The 16,003-nt window shown below is 44.6% G+C and overlaps 2 protein-coding genes across 2 annotated transcripts; both read left to right on the forward strand.

Moving 5' to 3' along the window:
• The first annotated feature begins 10,458 nt into the window (after positions 1 to 10,458).
• LOC145943264 (uncharacterized) lies at positions 10,459 to 11,067 on the forward strand. The gene has a single exon (XM_083050732.1). The coding sequence runs from the start codon at positions 10,459 to 10,461 to the stop codon at positions 11,065 to 11,067; it is 609 nt and encodes a 202-aa protein (XP_082906858.1).
• Positions 11,068 to 11,128: 61 nt separating this feature from the next.
• Positions 11,129 to 13,441, forward strand: LOC145943265 (uncharacterized). Its single transcript, XM_083050733.1, has one exon. It carries the CDS (start codon positions 11,129 to 11,131, stop codon positions 13,439 to 13,441), a length of 2,313 nt encoding a protein of 770 aa, XP_082906859.1.
• The last annotated feature ends 2,562 nt before the right edge of the window (positions 13,442 to 16,003 follow it).

Raw genomic sequence — 16,003 nt, forward strand, 5'->3', positions numbered from 1 at the left:
CGCTCTAAGGCACCGGTGAGAGGGCCGCCCCTGCCGCGTCCCTACCCGGGGGACCACGTGCAATGGGGCTCCTAGTGAGCCCCTGTGGTCCCCGCGCCCCCTGGCCACGGTTCCCTCCCTTTACGGGATTCGACCATCGGCCCGGGGGCATCGCCGAGGTCCTCCCCAGGGAGGTGGAACTCGGCAGGGGCGGGAACGGATGCCGCCCGACTCCCGGCCGCAGGGCTTACGCCGAGCGGCCGCCAGCCAGGCGACACCCGCCCCCGCCCTCCTCCGAGACTACTCTGTCTTTGCGCAGGGCGAGGGGGGCACAACGCCCCTCGCCCGGCTACTCCTCCCTTACTCCACCATCGGGCGGGGGGGGCACAGCGCCCCTCGCCCAGCATCCATCCCGCTTAGTTCACCCCATCAGGGGGGCGTCTCCTTGTTCGGCGACGAGGTGGTCCGCCACCGCGATCTCGCCTTGGCGGGCCGCCCCCTCCACCTCGGGCACCACCCCTCCCCCGCGCCCCCTCCCTTGATCGGCCTAACTGAGCTTTATTTTCGCGAAATGGTAGTCTGACGACAAATCGTCCGGACACGTCTCGATTTGTTGTATTTACGAAATGATTCTCGCAGCTCTGTTCCTCCCTTGACAGCTTTATGTCTTCCGTGTATTCCTCTAATTCCCAAAACCTTCGCAAGGTCTCGTCAACATTCGACAGCTGCGTTGATAAACATGTATGATTAATTGAAATTTGACGGTTGGTCGTCCGACTTGCGATTAGATATTGTGGTACCGAGCCTGCAATTATCCAGCCGAATTTAGTGTTTTGCAATACTGGCAATTCGTCGCCGAGTTCAATTTTACTGGTTTCTAATAATTGAAGAAAGAATTCACCGCCCACGAGAGCATCGATGTGTCCGGGGTTGAAAAACAATGAATCTGCTAATTTTAAATTTTCCGGAATCGGCAACCTTGATGCCTTAATTGAAAATGAAGGCAGAATTTTTGTAACAACTAAGCAGTATAAAAATTCGAATTTAGATGCTCGCGATTTCATAGAAACTTTACAACCGTGATTTATTCTGCAACTCATATTGTTCAACCCGCTGATAGATTCGCGAATTCTTTATTGTTTTATATTTAATTTATTGCATGCCGCGGATGTTATAAAATTTATCTCGCTCGCGCTGTCTAATAGTACTCGCAATTGACAATCGTGATTATTCGAACCAATGTTTACTACAATAGCTGTCGCCATTAGGACCTACTTGCGCTCGTTTGCGCTCCGGATGCATCGATTATATGTGCCCTCGACCGATCCGCTGTCTCCTGCTGACATCGTCTCAGCATTCTTCGTGGAACACAGCGTGGCGCTTGCGGATGACCCTTCCGAACTTCCGGCTGAACTCCTTGTCAAGTCCTCAGCCGAACCGGATGCTCGCTTTTTATGACACAATGTGTTGTGTCGCTCACCACATTCCCGACATGCACTGGATCTGCAATTTCTGGAAAAGTGATCGTACAATTTAAACAAAGTTTCTAAGACAATTTAAACAAAGTTTCAGTCGCTTGACTTCCTTTATCCTGTCATCGACGGACAAACTCAAAAATTGTTTACAAGAATACATAAGATGTTGCCCCTGACAAAGGTAACATTTTCTTTCCTGAGTGCCTGTTGATAATACGGTCTTGCTCCGTGATTTTAGATTTGACGTTCGTTGTTTACTAGTTCCGTCCTTCTCGCACGCATCGTTCCTTGATTTGTTGACATCGACGTCCAAGGCCGCTCGCTGCAACAGCTGACTATGCCGTTGCAAAAAATCTATTATTGTACTCGTTGTTACATTTTCCTGCCGCTCTATGTGTTCTTCTCAGCGTCTCCTTGTGGCGTTGTCCAGATTTTTCTCGATTAAATAAATGATTAGTTCGCTCCACGATTCCGTAGGAAGTTTCATGACTTCTAGTATTCGTAGATGTTTTTGGACATAATCCACTAGCTCCTGGATGGCTACAGCTGATTCTCGTTTCACTTGTGGTAGTTCGAATAAACATTGTACGTGTCGCCTTCGAATTCCTCGTTCGTCGTCGTATCTCTTCTTCAATAATTTCCAAGCCACGGCGTAATTATCCTCCGAAATGTCTATTGATTCGATCACCTTGGTGGCTTGACCGCTCAATGCTTCAACCAAGTATTGATGTCTCTGTACGTTAGATAACTCACTGTCGTGTATTAATGTTTTGAAGGTGTCGTAGAATCGCTTCCATTCTTCTATGTTTCCGTCAATGCTTTATCATCGGCAATTGGACTTGAGGTTCTCTCACGGACATGCCTGATCGTGTACTTAATCTTTCCAGTAGTTGTATTTGTTGCTTCATTGTTCGAGCCAACGCATCATTGTCATTGCGCTCAGCTAACCTTTGAATTAAAGTCGTTTGCTGTTCCAACACTTGCATCACCGTTGCTTCGCCGGTCGAGCAACCAGCGCCGACCGACGGCCCGGCGGACCTCGGTTTGATCCTCTCCAACAGCCACAACAACTCTGCTTTTACTGAAAAGTATCGTTCGTCAAATTTGGAGTCCTCTGCTTGATCCCTCTGGTCAGGTTCGTCTCCCGTTAAAAGATGCTGCGATTAAATTTGAAATTTGGAATATATTTCTTCCACCGCTTGAAGACGCGTTGTGACTTCCTCCGGTGCAGTCTCTACGTCCTTCGTGGCTCTGGTGACGAAGTTTTTAATCGTTGTTAATTTTCCCTTCAAAACGCCTCTTTGTTTTCGAAAAGTTTCGATATTCGATATTTTGGAGATCAAATTATTTCACTTGACACTCACGTTGGTATTCGTTCTTGTCTCGCTGAGAAGGTCGAGCGAACAAATAAACCAATAGACGTCAGCCGCACACGCCGAAATCACGCCGATATCACGCTGACAACAGCGGTGTAACAAGGTCGATCAATCACAACATGGCAAACGGCCGTGATTCGAATATTCTAGCAACGTCGTAATTGTCTATTGCAAATATCTAATCATTAACACACGACTATAATTGTACCTTCTCAGTTATAATGATGTCCTGTCCACTGACCAGCGCGTACTCGAAATTGCGAACACTCGCTCGCGGTGATCGCGTGCTCCAAAATGCGCGCTCTATCCGGTTCGAAGGACCAATTTGTATATGTCTTGATTTGTATATGTCTACGTACTGAAATTTTATAGGTATTGATGAGGAGATGGTCAGTCAATAAGTACGCGCGGGATTATATTCGTTTATTCTAATTATCAAGAGCACAGCGCGAAACAGCGAATCGCTGAACAAGTCACCGCTAATCAAGGACATAATTAATTTTATAATATATGCAGTCGCGGATAACTCCGCGTCACGTTTAGTCAATATTTCTAGTATAATCGAGAATAATCAGAAGGATGGAATCACGAGCGATCTCGCGATATCGTGTTATATTTTTGGTGAAATGACACGTACTCGTCGTACTTTCGAGTGATCGCAGATTTTCCTCGTCAGCAATCCTCCCACCCTAAGGGTGTGAGCGCACAACTTGCACGCGATTAGCTCGCAGATATAGCCGGTAATTTTGAATCCAACAATCAACGTTACTACATTTATTCGATTTTGAAAAATGTATAGATCATATGTATTTCTGAGTGAGTGAAAATACTCATAGTGTTACTGAAAAGTTTAAACAATTTGTAAATATTTTACAATGTGATAATATCCGCGATGCGAGCAATGCCGCAAAAGTGATACGCAATAGTATGTTTAACAACGAATCACTTATAGATTGCGAATTGTTAACTTGTGCTATAAATGATATTCTTTATGATGCTTGTAACAAATTTAAAAAATTATTTTACTTTTAAATTGCGTTTAATTATTTCTTTCCCAATAATAAGATATGCATAGTCGACAAAATTCTTTCTTCGTTCTCTGGAGATGTAAAAAATGATGAGCATGCTGAGACATGATACTCCAGTTAGAACAAGAGAGATATAGAATTAAAAATCAAGAGGGGAGCAACATTATAATATATGTCCGTCATAAAGTTTCTGACAGTCTTCGAATTGAAAATGGATAGAGAAGAAGGAAAAGTTGTCATGGTTGAAGACGATGTATTGCAATCGTAGAGAAGCATTTTTAATTCTATCAAATCAATGCGACGAGAGACTAGAAGGACGAAAACAATACTTCGTCGGTAAAAAAAACAGTCGCGAAGGATCCTTTTAATTCTATCCTATGCTAACACACTTTTTAGAGTCTAAACCTCTTCTTTGAGGAGGTTGCGCAGTTTTTTATAGTCCATTTGCACCTCACATGCTTGCACTTTTTATTGTGAAGAGGGTCTTTTTCTTGCGAGGGAGGAGCTAGGGGCGCAGAATCTTCTGTCGTTGATGGGGAATTTAGGGGTAGAAGCTCCTTCCGTTGTTCTGTCCTCCGGCCGCTGGTCTTCCGAGATGTAAAAGGACGTTTGTCACCGATGTCCAGATGGCTCCAAGAAGATGTATACTCCATCCGTATACAGAGTGCAGGGAGTAGCCGTGGATGAGTGTCGACCACTAGCTTCGCGAAGCGTGCAGCAATGAAGATCCCTAATACTCCGGCACTGGTTGAGCCGAAGTGTCATGAAGCTTTTCCATAAGCGTGCTCCGGCGCTTTCTGCTATTCGATTTAGCGAGTTTTCGTCCAGGAGATTTAGCATGGAGATGCTTCCTTCTGGGATAGTCTGCCCCATGGCGCCTCTAGCGATTGTGTTAAGCATGGAAGGTCTTTCCATCGAGAACATGATGTGGTCGCGGAGACGATCGATGTCCTCGCTGCTGTAGATGCCGCTTAAGGCGAGTGAAGCGGGACTCACGTAACTCCACGTCGGACGTGTGAGCGGCTGAATCACTGGCGGTGCCATAGATTCCGTGGGTCTCGGCAACAGGCGATACCACATTTTGAATTTTATACATGGTCGGGAGGAGTTCGCTGCAATCTCTTACCGTTCCCGTTCTGGCAAGTACCCTTTACCTTGGTGTTAGAAACAGCGGTTTTGATGTGTTATCGGAAGTTCGTTATAGCATGTTTCTGTGGGGCGTATGCCACGGGTATTCCACGGGTACACATTTTATGAGGTGTATCACTTCTCCTGCCGTTACGGCTGTGTATCCTGGCGCTCTCATAATCCTGTGAGCCATTTCGTCTGGTGCTATACTTGCGAGAGAGAGAGAGCATTCTGAAGTACTTGTCTCTCCAATTCGCATTTCTACTGATGCCATGATGTCGCGGTAGAGCTGCGTCAGATGGGTCTTGAGGTGCTTCTCCATATAGATGAATTTTGAATTGACATATGAAAAAATGCCGAGGTTGTCGATGGTGATTCTGGAGCGAGCTTTGAAGACATGGCCTGAGCTTGTTTCCAGGATGCAAAGCTTCGAGTGCTCCGTTCGCGAGATATCTGCAGAGGTTTTGCTTGTCTTGGCCAGGGCGAACGTAGTGTCCCTATTGCTCGAACATCCAGGCCTTAGTTATAAGTAAGTTATAAGTTAGTTAAGAGTAACTTATAAGTTTTTCTTCACAAGAATAAAAACTTATAATGTAACGAAAAGAAATACCAGTTTCCTTTGAGACGCGCTCGTCGACGGTTCGTGAAAAGCTTAAATTAAGGGGTAAAACCACTCTAGAGGCAGAAAAAAAGACCTAAATTTGACAATTTATTTTGGGAGTATGACAAACGGAATAGAATTTCTTTTCAGAGGGTTTATTTAACACATATTGAAGTACGAAAAACAATTTTTTTTATTGTCATTTTCATACAAAATGGCGGCGACAGAGCCCGTCGTCGAAAACAGCTTTTTTGAAAACACCGCCACGGGAGGACGGATTTCTCGGCATGTATGAGTCCTGGAACAAAAAACAAAAAAAAATTATAATCTATATACAATTGGCTTTGGAAGTACGTAGGGTTTTTTTTTAAAATCAATTTTTGTGGAAATGGTGCACTTTTTAAGAAATGAATCAATTTTTTGCCCTAAAAATGAGCATTAAATTGTTTATAAAAAAAAAGTTTACATTCAATCAAAAAACGGCTACGTATTTCCAAAGAGAATATTGTTGTGAAGCTACTGTAAAAATTTCAAATCGATCCATGCAATAGTCTCCGAGAAATCCGTCCTCCCAGTTTGAAAAAAGTGGTTTCGAGAAAAACGCGTTTAAAGTTTTATGAACACTTTAATCCTTGAAATTTTTGTTTACCTCTAATCTGCGATGCCTGCACCATACATTTGGCCAACCAGGTCGATGTTCGCCTCCTCCTCTTCCTTCCTAGATGCTTTTAAGGATGTTCGGGCCTTTTTTGCGGCATCGCTAAGCGATCTCTCGGAAAAGTCGATGCGGCGCTCGTCGGTTTGAAATTTTCGGTCTCTTCAAATTGCTGCATTTCCCCTTTTCGGCCTTTTTTTCATTGTACACTGGCGTTTCATCACTCATATTGTTTTTGTTATTCACTTCAACACAACGAAATATATAATATACATGTATATAAAACAGAGAAATGAACGGGAAAAGCAAAACGAAGCGTGTGCACGGCGTGGCTTGTCAGCTGTACTGACTCACACATACACGTTTGTTATAGTATTAGCGTACCCTGGTAACCTCTCGAGGAACCTTAAGAACCGTTTGCTTTGTAAGTAACAGGTAAACTTATTATTTCGAAAGGTAAAAGTAGTACAAAAGCGATAAATCACAGCGCGCCGCGTGAGTGCTCAGCGCGCGCTCTGAGGCGCTGCGGCAAAATCGATAATTGAACCTTTTAAAATTTGTTTTCCACTATAAATCAAATGGCATATTGTTTTTATGACCCTAAAGTATCGTTTAAGCAAAAAAAAATATCGATTTTTTGAAAATCCTAGAGTGGTTTTACCCCTTAAGCCAATGAAAGCATATAAGGTTTTCTTTGCAATATGGGTATAGTCATCAACATACAAGGCTTCCGCGATGCGAGTGAGAAGTTTCTTTTTAAGGAAATCGCAATTGTCACGATTGACGCGTCAATCGTCGATCATTGGATTATAATACCGCCGTATCCGTTCGCTAAATTATCCGAAAAAATAAGACGACAAAACTGCTGGCTCACACAAAATTATCACTAGATCGAATGTTTCGATAGCGAGGCTAATCCAAAATATTTTACGTTGCATTTACGTATAATTATAAGGTACACGCCTCACATTTGCGTTAGAAGCAGTGAAAAAGCACATTACTTGCGAAATCTACTTTCCAGAGAGATATATAATTTGTAAGGTATCTCTCTCCAGCATTCAAAACTTTATTGTTGGAGGAAGAGTGCGAACAATATTGCACTCATCATGGATTTCGAGAAATCTTTCATTATATAACGCATACAAATTGAAACGTTGGCTATTCGATCAAAATAATAGCGGCAGCAACGATATTCTCAGCGTTAATCAACCCACTTGTAGTTCTCCCGAAAATTATCAATTAAGTGACAATGACGATAACGACGACGACAAAGTGATAACGATAGCGACGAAAGCGAATAACTTAAAAATCAACTGCGACAAGGATTACTCTGTTAGCAACGTAAATGACAATGACGTTCTAATTCATAATATTCGAACTCAAATGGATAATGTAATAGAGACAAAAAATTTGTCAAGCGTCAGACAATTAAAAAAGAAGAAGAAAAAGAAGAAAGATTTGCAAAGGTCAAATCGTCGAACAAAAACGTTACAGCGGGAGAAGTAAAAACCAAAGTTATTCAAATAATAAGAATTTTCGAGGCTCTTTAATATTAAATATATATATTGAGATAAATTGGGTATAAGAGCCGTACGCGGATGTCGGTGCGTCGAAAATTTCATCAAAAATTAATTTTTCGTTGAATTTAAATACTTATTTACAAAGGCACGAATTTGCTTGGTACACTGCTTATTCAAATAATACCAGGATCGACGCGTTCGTCTTTGTGCCAAAAAAATGAACTCTTGCGAAATTCTACAAGCATTGCGCCATATCGATGCCAAGCATGTAGGAGTTTATCCCGCCGAGAGAGTTCCGGGGGTGTGAACGAAGTCAACGGCTACCCTCGTTAATACAGACGATCATAAACGACCTGGAGAACATTGGGTCGCCATCTTTCTTGACGAACACAGAACAGGCACCTACTTCGACAGCTACGGAATACCGCCTCTGGCGCCCGGATTTCTCCTTCGTCTTTGACAAAACTGCATCATCCATCGATGGAACACCCGACAACTACAAGGATTTTTCTTACAAACTTGCAGACAATATAGCTGTATATTTCTATATTATATGTCTGTCGCTTACGATCTTAATCAATTTCTTACTCTTTTTACCGAAAATTGTGAACACAACAACCGATTAATCGTACATTTATTTCGCAAAATTTTTCTTCGCTGAAATAAGAAACGTTGTTGCTATATAACTAATATCATATTCAATTCAGTAATTTTAATAACATACTTTTATATATCGCTTTTAACTTTATGTTTTAGTAATATTAATATACATATATGAAGTAATATTAATATATATAAAGTAATATTAATATATATGAAGTAATTAGAAATATTAATATTGTTACGTACGATCAGCCGCCTCCAGGTGGAGATCTGGCTCGCTGGCTGTGGCGTATCCGGTTTATCGCACTCACTGTTATGTACTGTCTTTCGGTGTCACACTTGGATTGCTTCCACTTACACTCACGGTAGGATCTAATCTTATGCAAAGTCGAATTTGGAAGATTACCCCCGAAAGTTTGAGAGAGATCTTAACTATCACGCGGAACGCACTAGCATTCGGAGCAATTAAGGGAATAAAAAGAAGTGTTGCTCCGCAAAAAAATTCGCGTTTATATCCCAATTTTTGGTTCACGCCCTCCGATCTCTTAACAAAATCCTGCGAATAGAAACTCGTAATTGTATTTTTTATGGGGTACGTTGCAAGGATCGACGAATCAGAAGTTTATTGCAGGCGTCTGCGAATTGGAGCTTGTTTTCCAAAAACGGGGCTGTCTCGAGATTTTTCTGATATCGGGAGCGATATTTGTTGTTAGTTTTCCTAGGCGGATGTCGCGAAATTTGGCGTTTATTAGTGCCGTCTTTTATCGGCGGATTGCCGCTTTATTACCCTCCGCGTGAGTCTTACAATTAGATCATATTTACCGAGAAGCGATGCGTGTGGCGTCTTATTAATCTTTATATTTTTCGCCGCTTTCTCGTGAGAACGTCCGCGGGTGTGCTATTTGATTCGCACGTTTATATTTTATTATCTGTTTCCCCTATTTCTTTCCGAAGGGAAACTTACTTTCGGCGCGTTCTCCCGGCAATACTTGTCGGTTTCTCAGAGTTTCCGCGGCGGTGCCGTTTTGCTCGGCACGTTTTTATTTTTTGTTAATTTACTGTACTAATTTCTCCCTAAAGATAAGACTCGCTCTTTGGCGCGTTCTCGTCTTTGTGCCTCGCCGATATGTGTTTTTAGATTGTTAAGAATCCATTATAAATCTCTATTTATAATGCAAAACGATAATTCTCGAATTGTCTCGAAACCCACAAATGAAAAAATAATATTTGTATAAGCGGCTAAGGAATTTTGTTTTCGAAACCGATTGCTCGAGAGTCGGCCTTCTGCCGTTTTTTGTCTTTCGTCGTGTGAATAGCCGATTGGTGGCTTTCCTCGTTCGAACCATAATCTGCCAATCGTATCGATTCTCTATCGGTATCCGATTTCGGAATTCGCGATGTGTAGCCTTTTGTCCACACCAGTGCGAGAGAAGCGAGCGACGAGACAAGCAAACGATAAGAGGCTGATTACTTTCAAATAAAGCAAGACAGTTATTTGTGTTACAAAATTCTGCTGCCTATTTCATTTATACCCGCGACCACCAAGTTCTGGCAAATAAACAAAAAAAACTCATATAACAAAGTTCGCGTTAAAGAGCAAAGGAACGCGGACATTGAATGGTCCTTCGAGCCGGATATTTTGTTAAATGGTGCGAAGTGAATTCTGAGCGGCAGTTGATCGAGCATTTAATTGTCGATTAAACCAGTCGTGCTGTGCCTGGCACCAGGACGTTGATAACCGACGGTGAACTGCAGAAGTCGTCGGACACCTCGCTCTCTCCTTTTCTAACTCGCAGGAGCGTGGGCAAAGCGAGGGAGACAGCGCTCTCTCGCACGGCGCTCTCCGTCGCGTTAACTATACCGCTCTCCGATTCTCTCGCACGTTAGAGTGAAACAGGTTGAGCGCCTGACGCTCTCTCACTCTCTCTCTCTCTCTCTCTCGAGGCTCCACGTGAAGCTCACGTGCCGCAGCCCTGCCAGCTCCGTCACGACGGACGAAGAAAAAATTTGACTCTCTTGCGCTCTCGAGCCTCTCGCGCCCCGCGTAACCCGTACGCTCAGTGGTGCTCAACTAACTATCTCCTCCGAACACGATGTCTGAAAACTTCCGTCGACTCCTGGTGGAGCAGACCAACGAAATTAATTTGCTCAAGCGAATCCTAATCAATTTCAAAAAGATCGGCAAAGCAAACGTCACGATTGCCCATACGCAAGGAAGACTAGCAGATCTGAAAGAAACTTGGAGCGTTGTGCAACGGCATAACGAACTCTGCCTCGCTGCGACTGCTGAGGAAAGGATGACTCTTTCCTACTTCCTGAAGGAAGAATTCTATGGAGCGGAAGACGCCTACCATGATGCCGCCGATCACCTTCTAGATACGATAAGTAGATTTTGTAAAACTGAACCACCTTCTACCGATAGTACCGATACTACTAACTCTTCTTTCCGCGACGCGTCTACCGGTGTTTCGCTACAATTGCCGCGTATTTCATTGCCTAAATTCGCCGGTGACTATCTGGAATGGGAAAATTTTCGAAATATGTTTGAGTCACTTATTGCGAAGAACGAAGCGCTTACTAACACTCAGCGTTTTCATTACTTGAAATCTAGCGTAAGCGGAGAAGCGGCTTTAATGATTGTTAATTTAAAAATCTCTGACGCTAATTACGAGTCTGCGTGGCAATTATTGATAAACGAATGATTACGATGATAAGCAAGCTCTTGTACACGCGCATATTCATTCTTTCATGAATCTATCACCGATGAGAAACGAACACGCTGGCGAATTAAAGACATTACGCGACACAGTGTCTGCAACGTTAGTCGCCCTGAATAATCTCGGTAGCCCTGTCGAGCGATGGGATAATCTTCTTATCTATCTTTTGTCGCAAAAACTTAGTCCACGTACATGCAATGAGTGGAATTTGAAACGCAGCTCCTTGTCTTCAAATCTCCCCTCTTACAAAGACTTTAACGAGTTTTTAACGCTTCGAATCCGAGGGCTGACCGATCTCTCGGACGCTTCTTACAACTCAGTCAGTCCTCGCAATAACAAACCGAAATCTTCGATAAATAACGTAACCGTGATTAAATGCGTGAGTTGCGCCGGGAATCACAATTTGTTCAAGTGCGAGGATTTTCTCGCGAAGTCAATCGCGCAACGCAACGCATTCGTGAAACAAAAAAAGCTTTGCCTCAACTGTTTACGAGCCGGACATTTTTCATCGTCGTGTAAAACAAGTGCACGTTGCAAACACTGTGGTCGTGCACATCACTCATTATTGCATGCCATTAATAACGAGATTTTGACAGCGTCCGTCTCGCAATCGCCTGCGTCAGCGGTTGTAGCGAAAACTCCTGCAAGCGATTCCGCTGTTGCGACGGATGCGGCCGTCGCTAGCGTACAAAGCGTACAGCCTCGTCAAGAGCCGGCGCCAAACGTGTTGCTCGCTACTGCGTGGGTCGATCTACACACGCCGGAAGGTAGACGTTTTAAAGTCAGAGCGTTGCTGGATCAGGGATCCACTTTCAGTTTCATCTCTGAATCTCTGTGTCAATTAATCCGAACGAAACGATATCGCGCCGATCTGCAAATTCGTTGCTTCGGAGAAAATTATACCGGAACCTCGAAGGCAAGAGTTTTAGTCGAATTATCGCCGTGCGCGAAAACTGCTCCGATCTTTCCATTGACTGCGTACGTATACCAACGAATTACCTCATATGTAGCTTTGCAAATCCGGCCTATCGACTCGTGGTCGCATTTATGTAACTTGACTTTAGCCGATCCCGATCCTGCAAGCCATCGTCCGATTCATTTGCTAATTGGAGCCGATCTTTATGGCTCATTATTGTTAGGAGACCTTCGGAAAGGCCCCATCGGTTCGCCGACCGCGCAGAACACCGCACTCGGGTGGATCTTATCCGGTTCGACGGGAACTGCTCGACCCTCGAATGATGGTGTCTCGATTCTCCATTGCATAGCGGACGATAATACAAATGTGTTATTACAAAAATTTTGGGAAAATGAAGAAATCTTTCAAAAGCTTCCTCTAACCGAAGAGGAAGGCCAATGTGAAAAGCACTTCGCGGCAACTCACACACGATTGTCGCAAGGGAGATATGTTGTTCGATTGCCTTTCAAAAAAGGCCCCCCGATACGGATAGGAGAATCACTCTCTATCGCGCTCTCTTTTTATAAGCGTACGGAAAATAAATTGCTCAGACGTCCAGACCTCCGCGCTCAGTACGGTTTCTTACGCGAATATTTATCGCTCTGTCATATGGAGCTTGTCGAAAACGGGGATAAATTAACATCTTCTCCCGTATATCCTCCGCATCACGCTGTTTTGCGGGAGACAAGTAGCACTACCAAGTTACGCGTAGTGTTTAACGGTTCGTGCAAAACTCGCGATGGAACCACGTTAAACGATAATTTATTAATAGGACCGAAATTACAAAACGATCTTGCTGCGATAATACTACGCTGGCGACAATGGTGCTATGTCTGTGTGCTATGGTGCTATGTCTTAATCGTGTGGAGACCAACTGACGACTCGCATATTGAGCATTTTCGTCTCCTCACAGTGACGTACGGTCTTGCGCCCGCCCCTTATCTCGCTATTCGAGTTTTGAAACAACAACTCGCGGCTGACGAAGGTCACGCGTTTCCTCGAGCCGTGGACATTATCGAAAATTCACTTTACGTTGACGATACCCTGTTCGGCGCCGATGATATGGATACATTACGCGATACGCGCAACCAATTGATCAGTTTAATGAAACGAGGTGGATTTCAATTACGCAAGAGGACCGCTAATTCTCCTGAGCTTTTAAAGGATATTCCTGTCTCTCAACACGAGCAAATCGATCACCATATCAAGAAAGACGACTCGTTAAAAGTCTTGGGTTTGTCGTGGTTGCCAAAGGAAGACTCCTTTCGTCTCGTGACTCATACGGAAAAACAAACGTTTGCCAGTAAATGTTCAATTCTCTCGCTTGTCGCTAAATTATACGACCCTCTCGGATGGGTCGCTCCTATTATTATTACTGCAAAGATTCTATTACAGGAGCTCTGACTTCTTAAATGTAACTGGGACGATCCAATCCCTCCGGATTTAAACAAACAATGGATTAATTATTATTCGGATTTAACCTCGCTAGATAATGTTCTAATTCCTCGCTGAACCGGAAGCCAGACTGAGAATTTAGGCATCGAAATTCACGGTTTCGCCGACGCATCGAGCCGTGCCTACGCCGCGGTAGTTTATTTACGCGTGCTTCATTCTCTCGACAACTTTCAAATAAGTTTACTTGCGGCAAAAACTAAAGTCGCCCCCCTGAAAACCGTAAGTATTCCTCGACTCAAGCTCAGTGCCGTAGTCCTTCTCTGTCGGCTACTTAAGTGGACGCTGAACGCTCTAAACCTTCCCCAAGCTCCGCTTTATGGGTGGACTGATTCCACTATAACGCTCGCTTGGCTGAAACATCCTACTAGATGGAATACTTATGTAGCTAATCGCGTTTCGGAGATACAGACCTCCCTCCCATCAATTCGATGGAATCACGTCTCATCTAAGCACGACTGCGCATCACGCGGTTTATCGGCGACCGAACTCGAGTCTCACGACCTGTGGTGGTCTGGTCCTTCGTGATTGAAGAATCCCTCCACTTCATGGCCCATCCACGATCCTATCCCAAAGCGTGACTCTTACCAGGACGAACAAATGCTAGCTGAAAATCAGAAAACTACGACTCATCACGTTGAGGGCACAACCATATGGGAACTCCCTCACGATTACTTAAGTTGGACTAAATTAGTCAGAGTTACGGCCTATATACGCCGATTTCTCGCGAATCTGCGTCAAAGGAAACTCTCTCAACCTCTCACTCTTTCGGTTTTAAACGCCTCAGAGCTTAACGAAGCGAGTGAGTTCTGGTTCCGTCTCCTACAACAGTCCCATTTTTCTGACGAATTAAAAGCTCTGAAAAAAGGTTCGTTCGTGTCTCCTTCGAGTTCGTTGAGCAAGCTAAATCCCTTTATCGGAGAGGATCAGTTACTCCGCCTTGGCGGGCGGTTAAAAAACGCGGCCTTCTCCTTATCGGAGCGACACCCGATTCTCTTACCGAAGCATCGTATATCGGAGCTTCTGATCCATCAAGCTCACAGAGCTTCGCTTCACAGAGGCACGCAATTAACATTACGCACTTTGCGGCAGCGTTATTGGATTTTAGGAGTCAGGAGCTTAGTAAAAACGCTTATACGACATTGCGTAATCTGCGCGCGTCAAGCTGCTACTTCTCCGACTCAACGAATGGGAGATCTTCCCCCCCCCCCGCGCGTGACAATCTTCTCCGTTCGTCCATACCGGAGTTGATTACGCAGGGCCCTTCAATGTCACTGCTTACAAGGGCCGCGGTCAAAAATCCATGAAGAACTATGTCCCTTATTTATTTGCCTCTGTACCAAGGCTATTCACTTAGAGGGAGTAGATGATTGTTCTACCGTCGGTTTTTTGGCCGCCTTTTAAAGATTCGTCAGCCGTAGAGGCTTACCGTTGCATTTATATAGCGACAAACTCAAAATTTTACAATCGGAACTTTAAAGTTTACCGACTAAAAATTTCAATTTAATGTGTGACGTGACGTTTTTACGCCCGTCACAGGGCCGGCACGGCCCGGCCGAGGAAGGGTCAAGAGAGAGGACGAATTTTGGGTCGGCGAGCGACGAACTTTTCTTCGTCGACTCGCCTTTAGTTATTTAAGTCACGTAGATCTACCGAGTGGAAATGAGTGGTCGGAGAAGGCCCTATTGTATCGAAGGGAGCAGCCATCGTGGGATGGCGGAATTTGCAGCAAGAGTGGACGACCTGGGTGGAAGCGGTGCGCTCGGGGACGCCGGGTAACACGGTGAAGTAAGGTATTTATTGTAAAATAAATAGAATAAAAACGCAAGGGCCCGTTATTGCCGAATACGTTTTACAGCCTCGAATAGCGGAAGGAACTGAGCGGGGGAGCACATAAAAGGGTATCGACATCCCAAGACAGGGATGACTACTCCAATGGGGCCGCCGGCATCGTCCTGAAGGAATCGGAACCGTCGGAGATTGATCACCTCTCGGCGAGTCCCTCAACAACCCGACAAACATTAGAGAAGGAGCGAAGCAGTTATTCGGGACGTACAGCGAGCAGCCATATTATCCGCACTAACCTTCCGAAACCTACCGAGAGCAGTTTTGAAATTACCGGGGCAACGAGGCCCACAAGGATCGACTAGCGCCGACAAAGGATCAAGGATCGATTATAGGCGGCGCGCGCAGCGCCACCGACGCCGGCTACCGGCGTGCCGTGAGCCCAGAGTCGTACATTGTTCGACGAGACTGCGGCGTGCGAACCACGTGAGACACCGACGGACGACAAAAGATTGTAAGGCCACCACTTCGAAGTCTCGGTAAGAGCGAACTCGGCGGGGACTCGCGTCTCTAGTAACACGGCAAAAATTGTTATCGATGTTATTGTTAATTACTTTCGTTACCGAGCACTCGGGAGTGTCCGAAACGCGAGGCCCGTATCGAGATTCGCCATTAACGTAAGAACTGCGCAGCCTCTCTCTCTCTCCGTGGAGAGCCGTACCGAGTCAA

Source organism: Prenolepis imparis, unplaced genomic scaffold, assembly GCF_030444845.1.
Source record: "Prenolepis imparis isolate NDT839.2.m4 unplaced genomic scaffold, iyPreImpa1.0 SCAF_11, whole genome shotgun sequence".
NCBI classification, from domain to species: domain Eukaryota; kingdom Metazoa; phylum Arthropoda; class Insecta; order Hymenoptera; family Formicidae; genus Prenolepis; species Prenolepis imparis.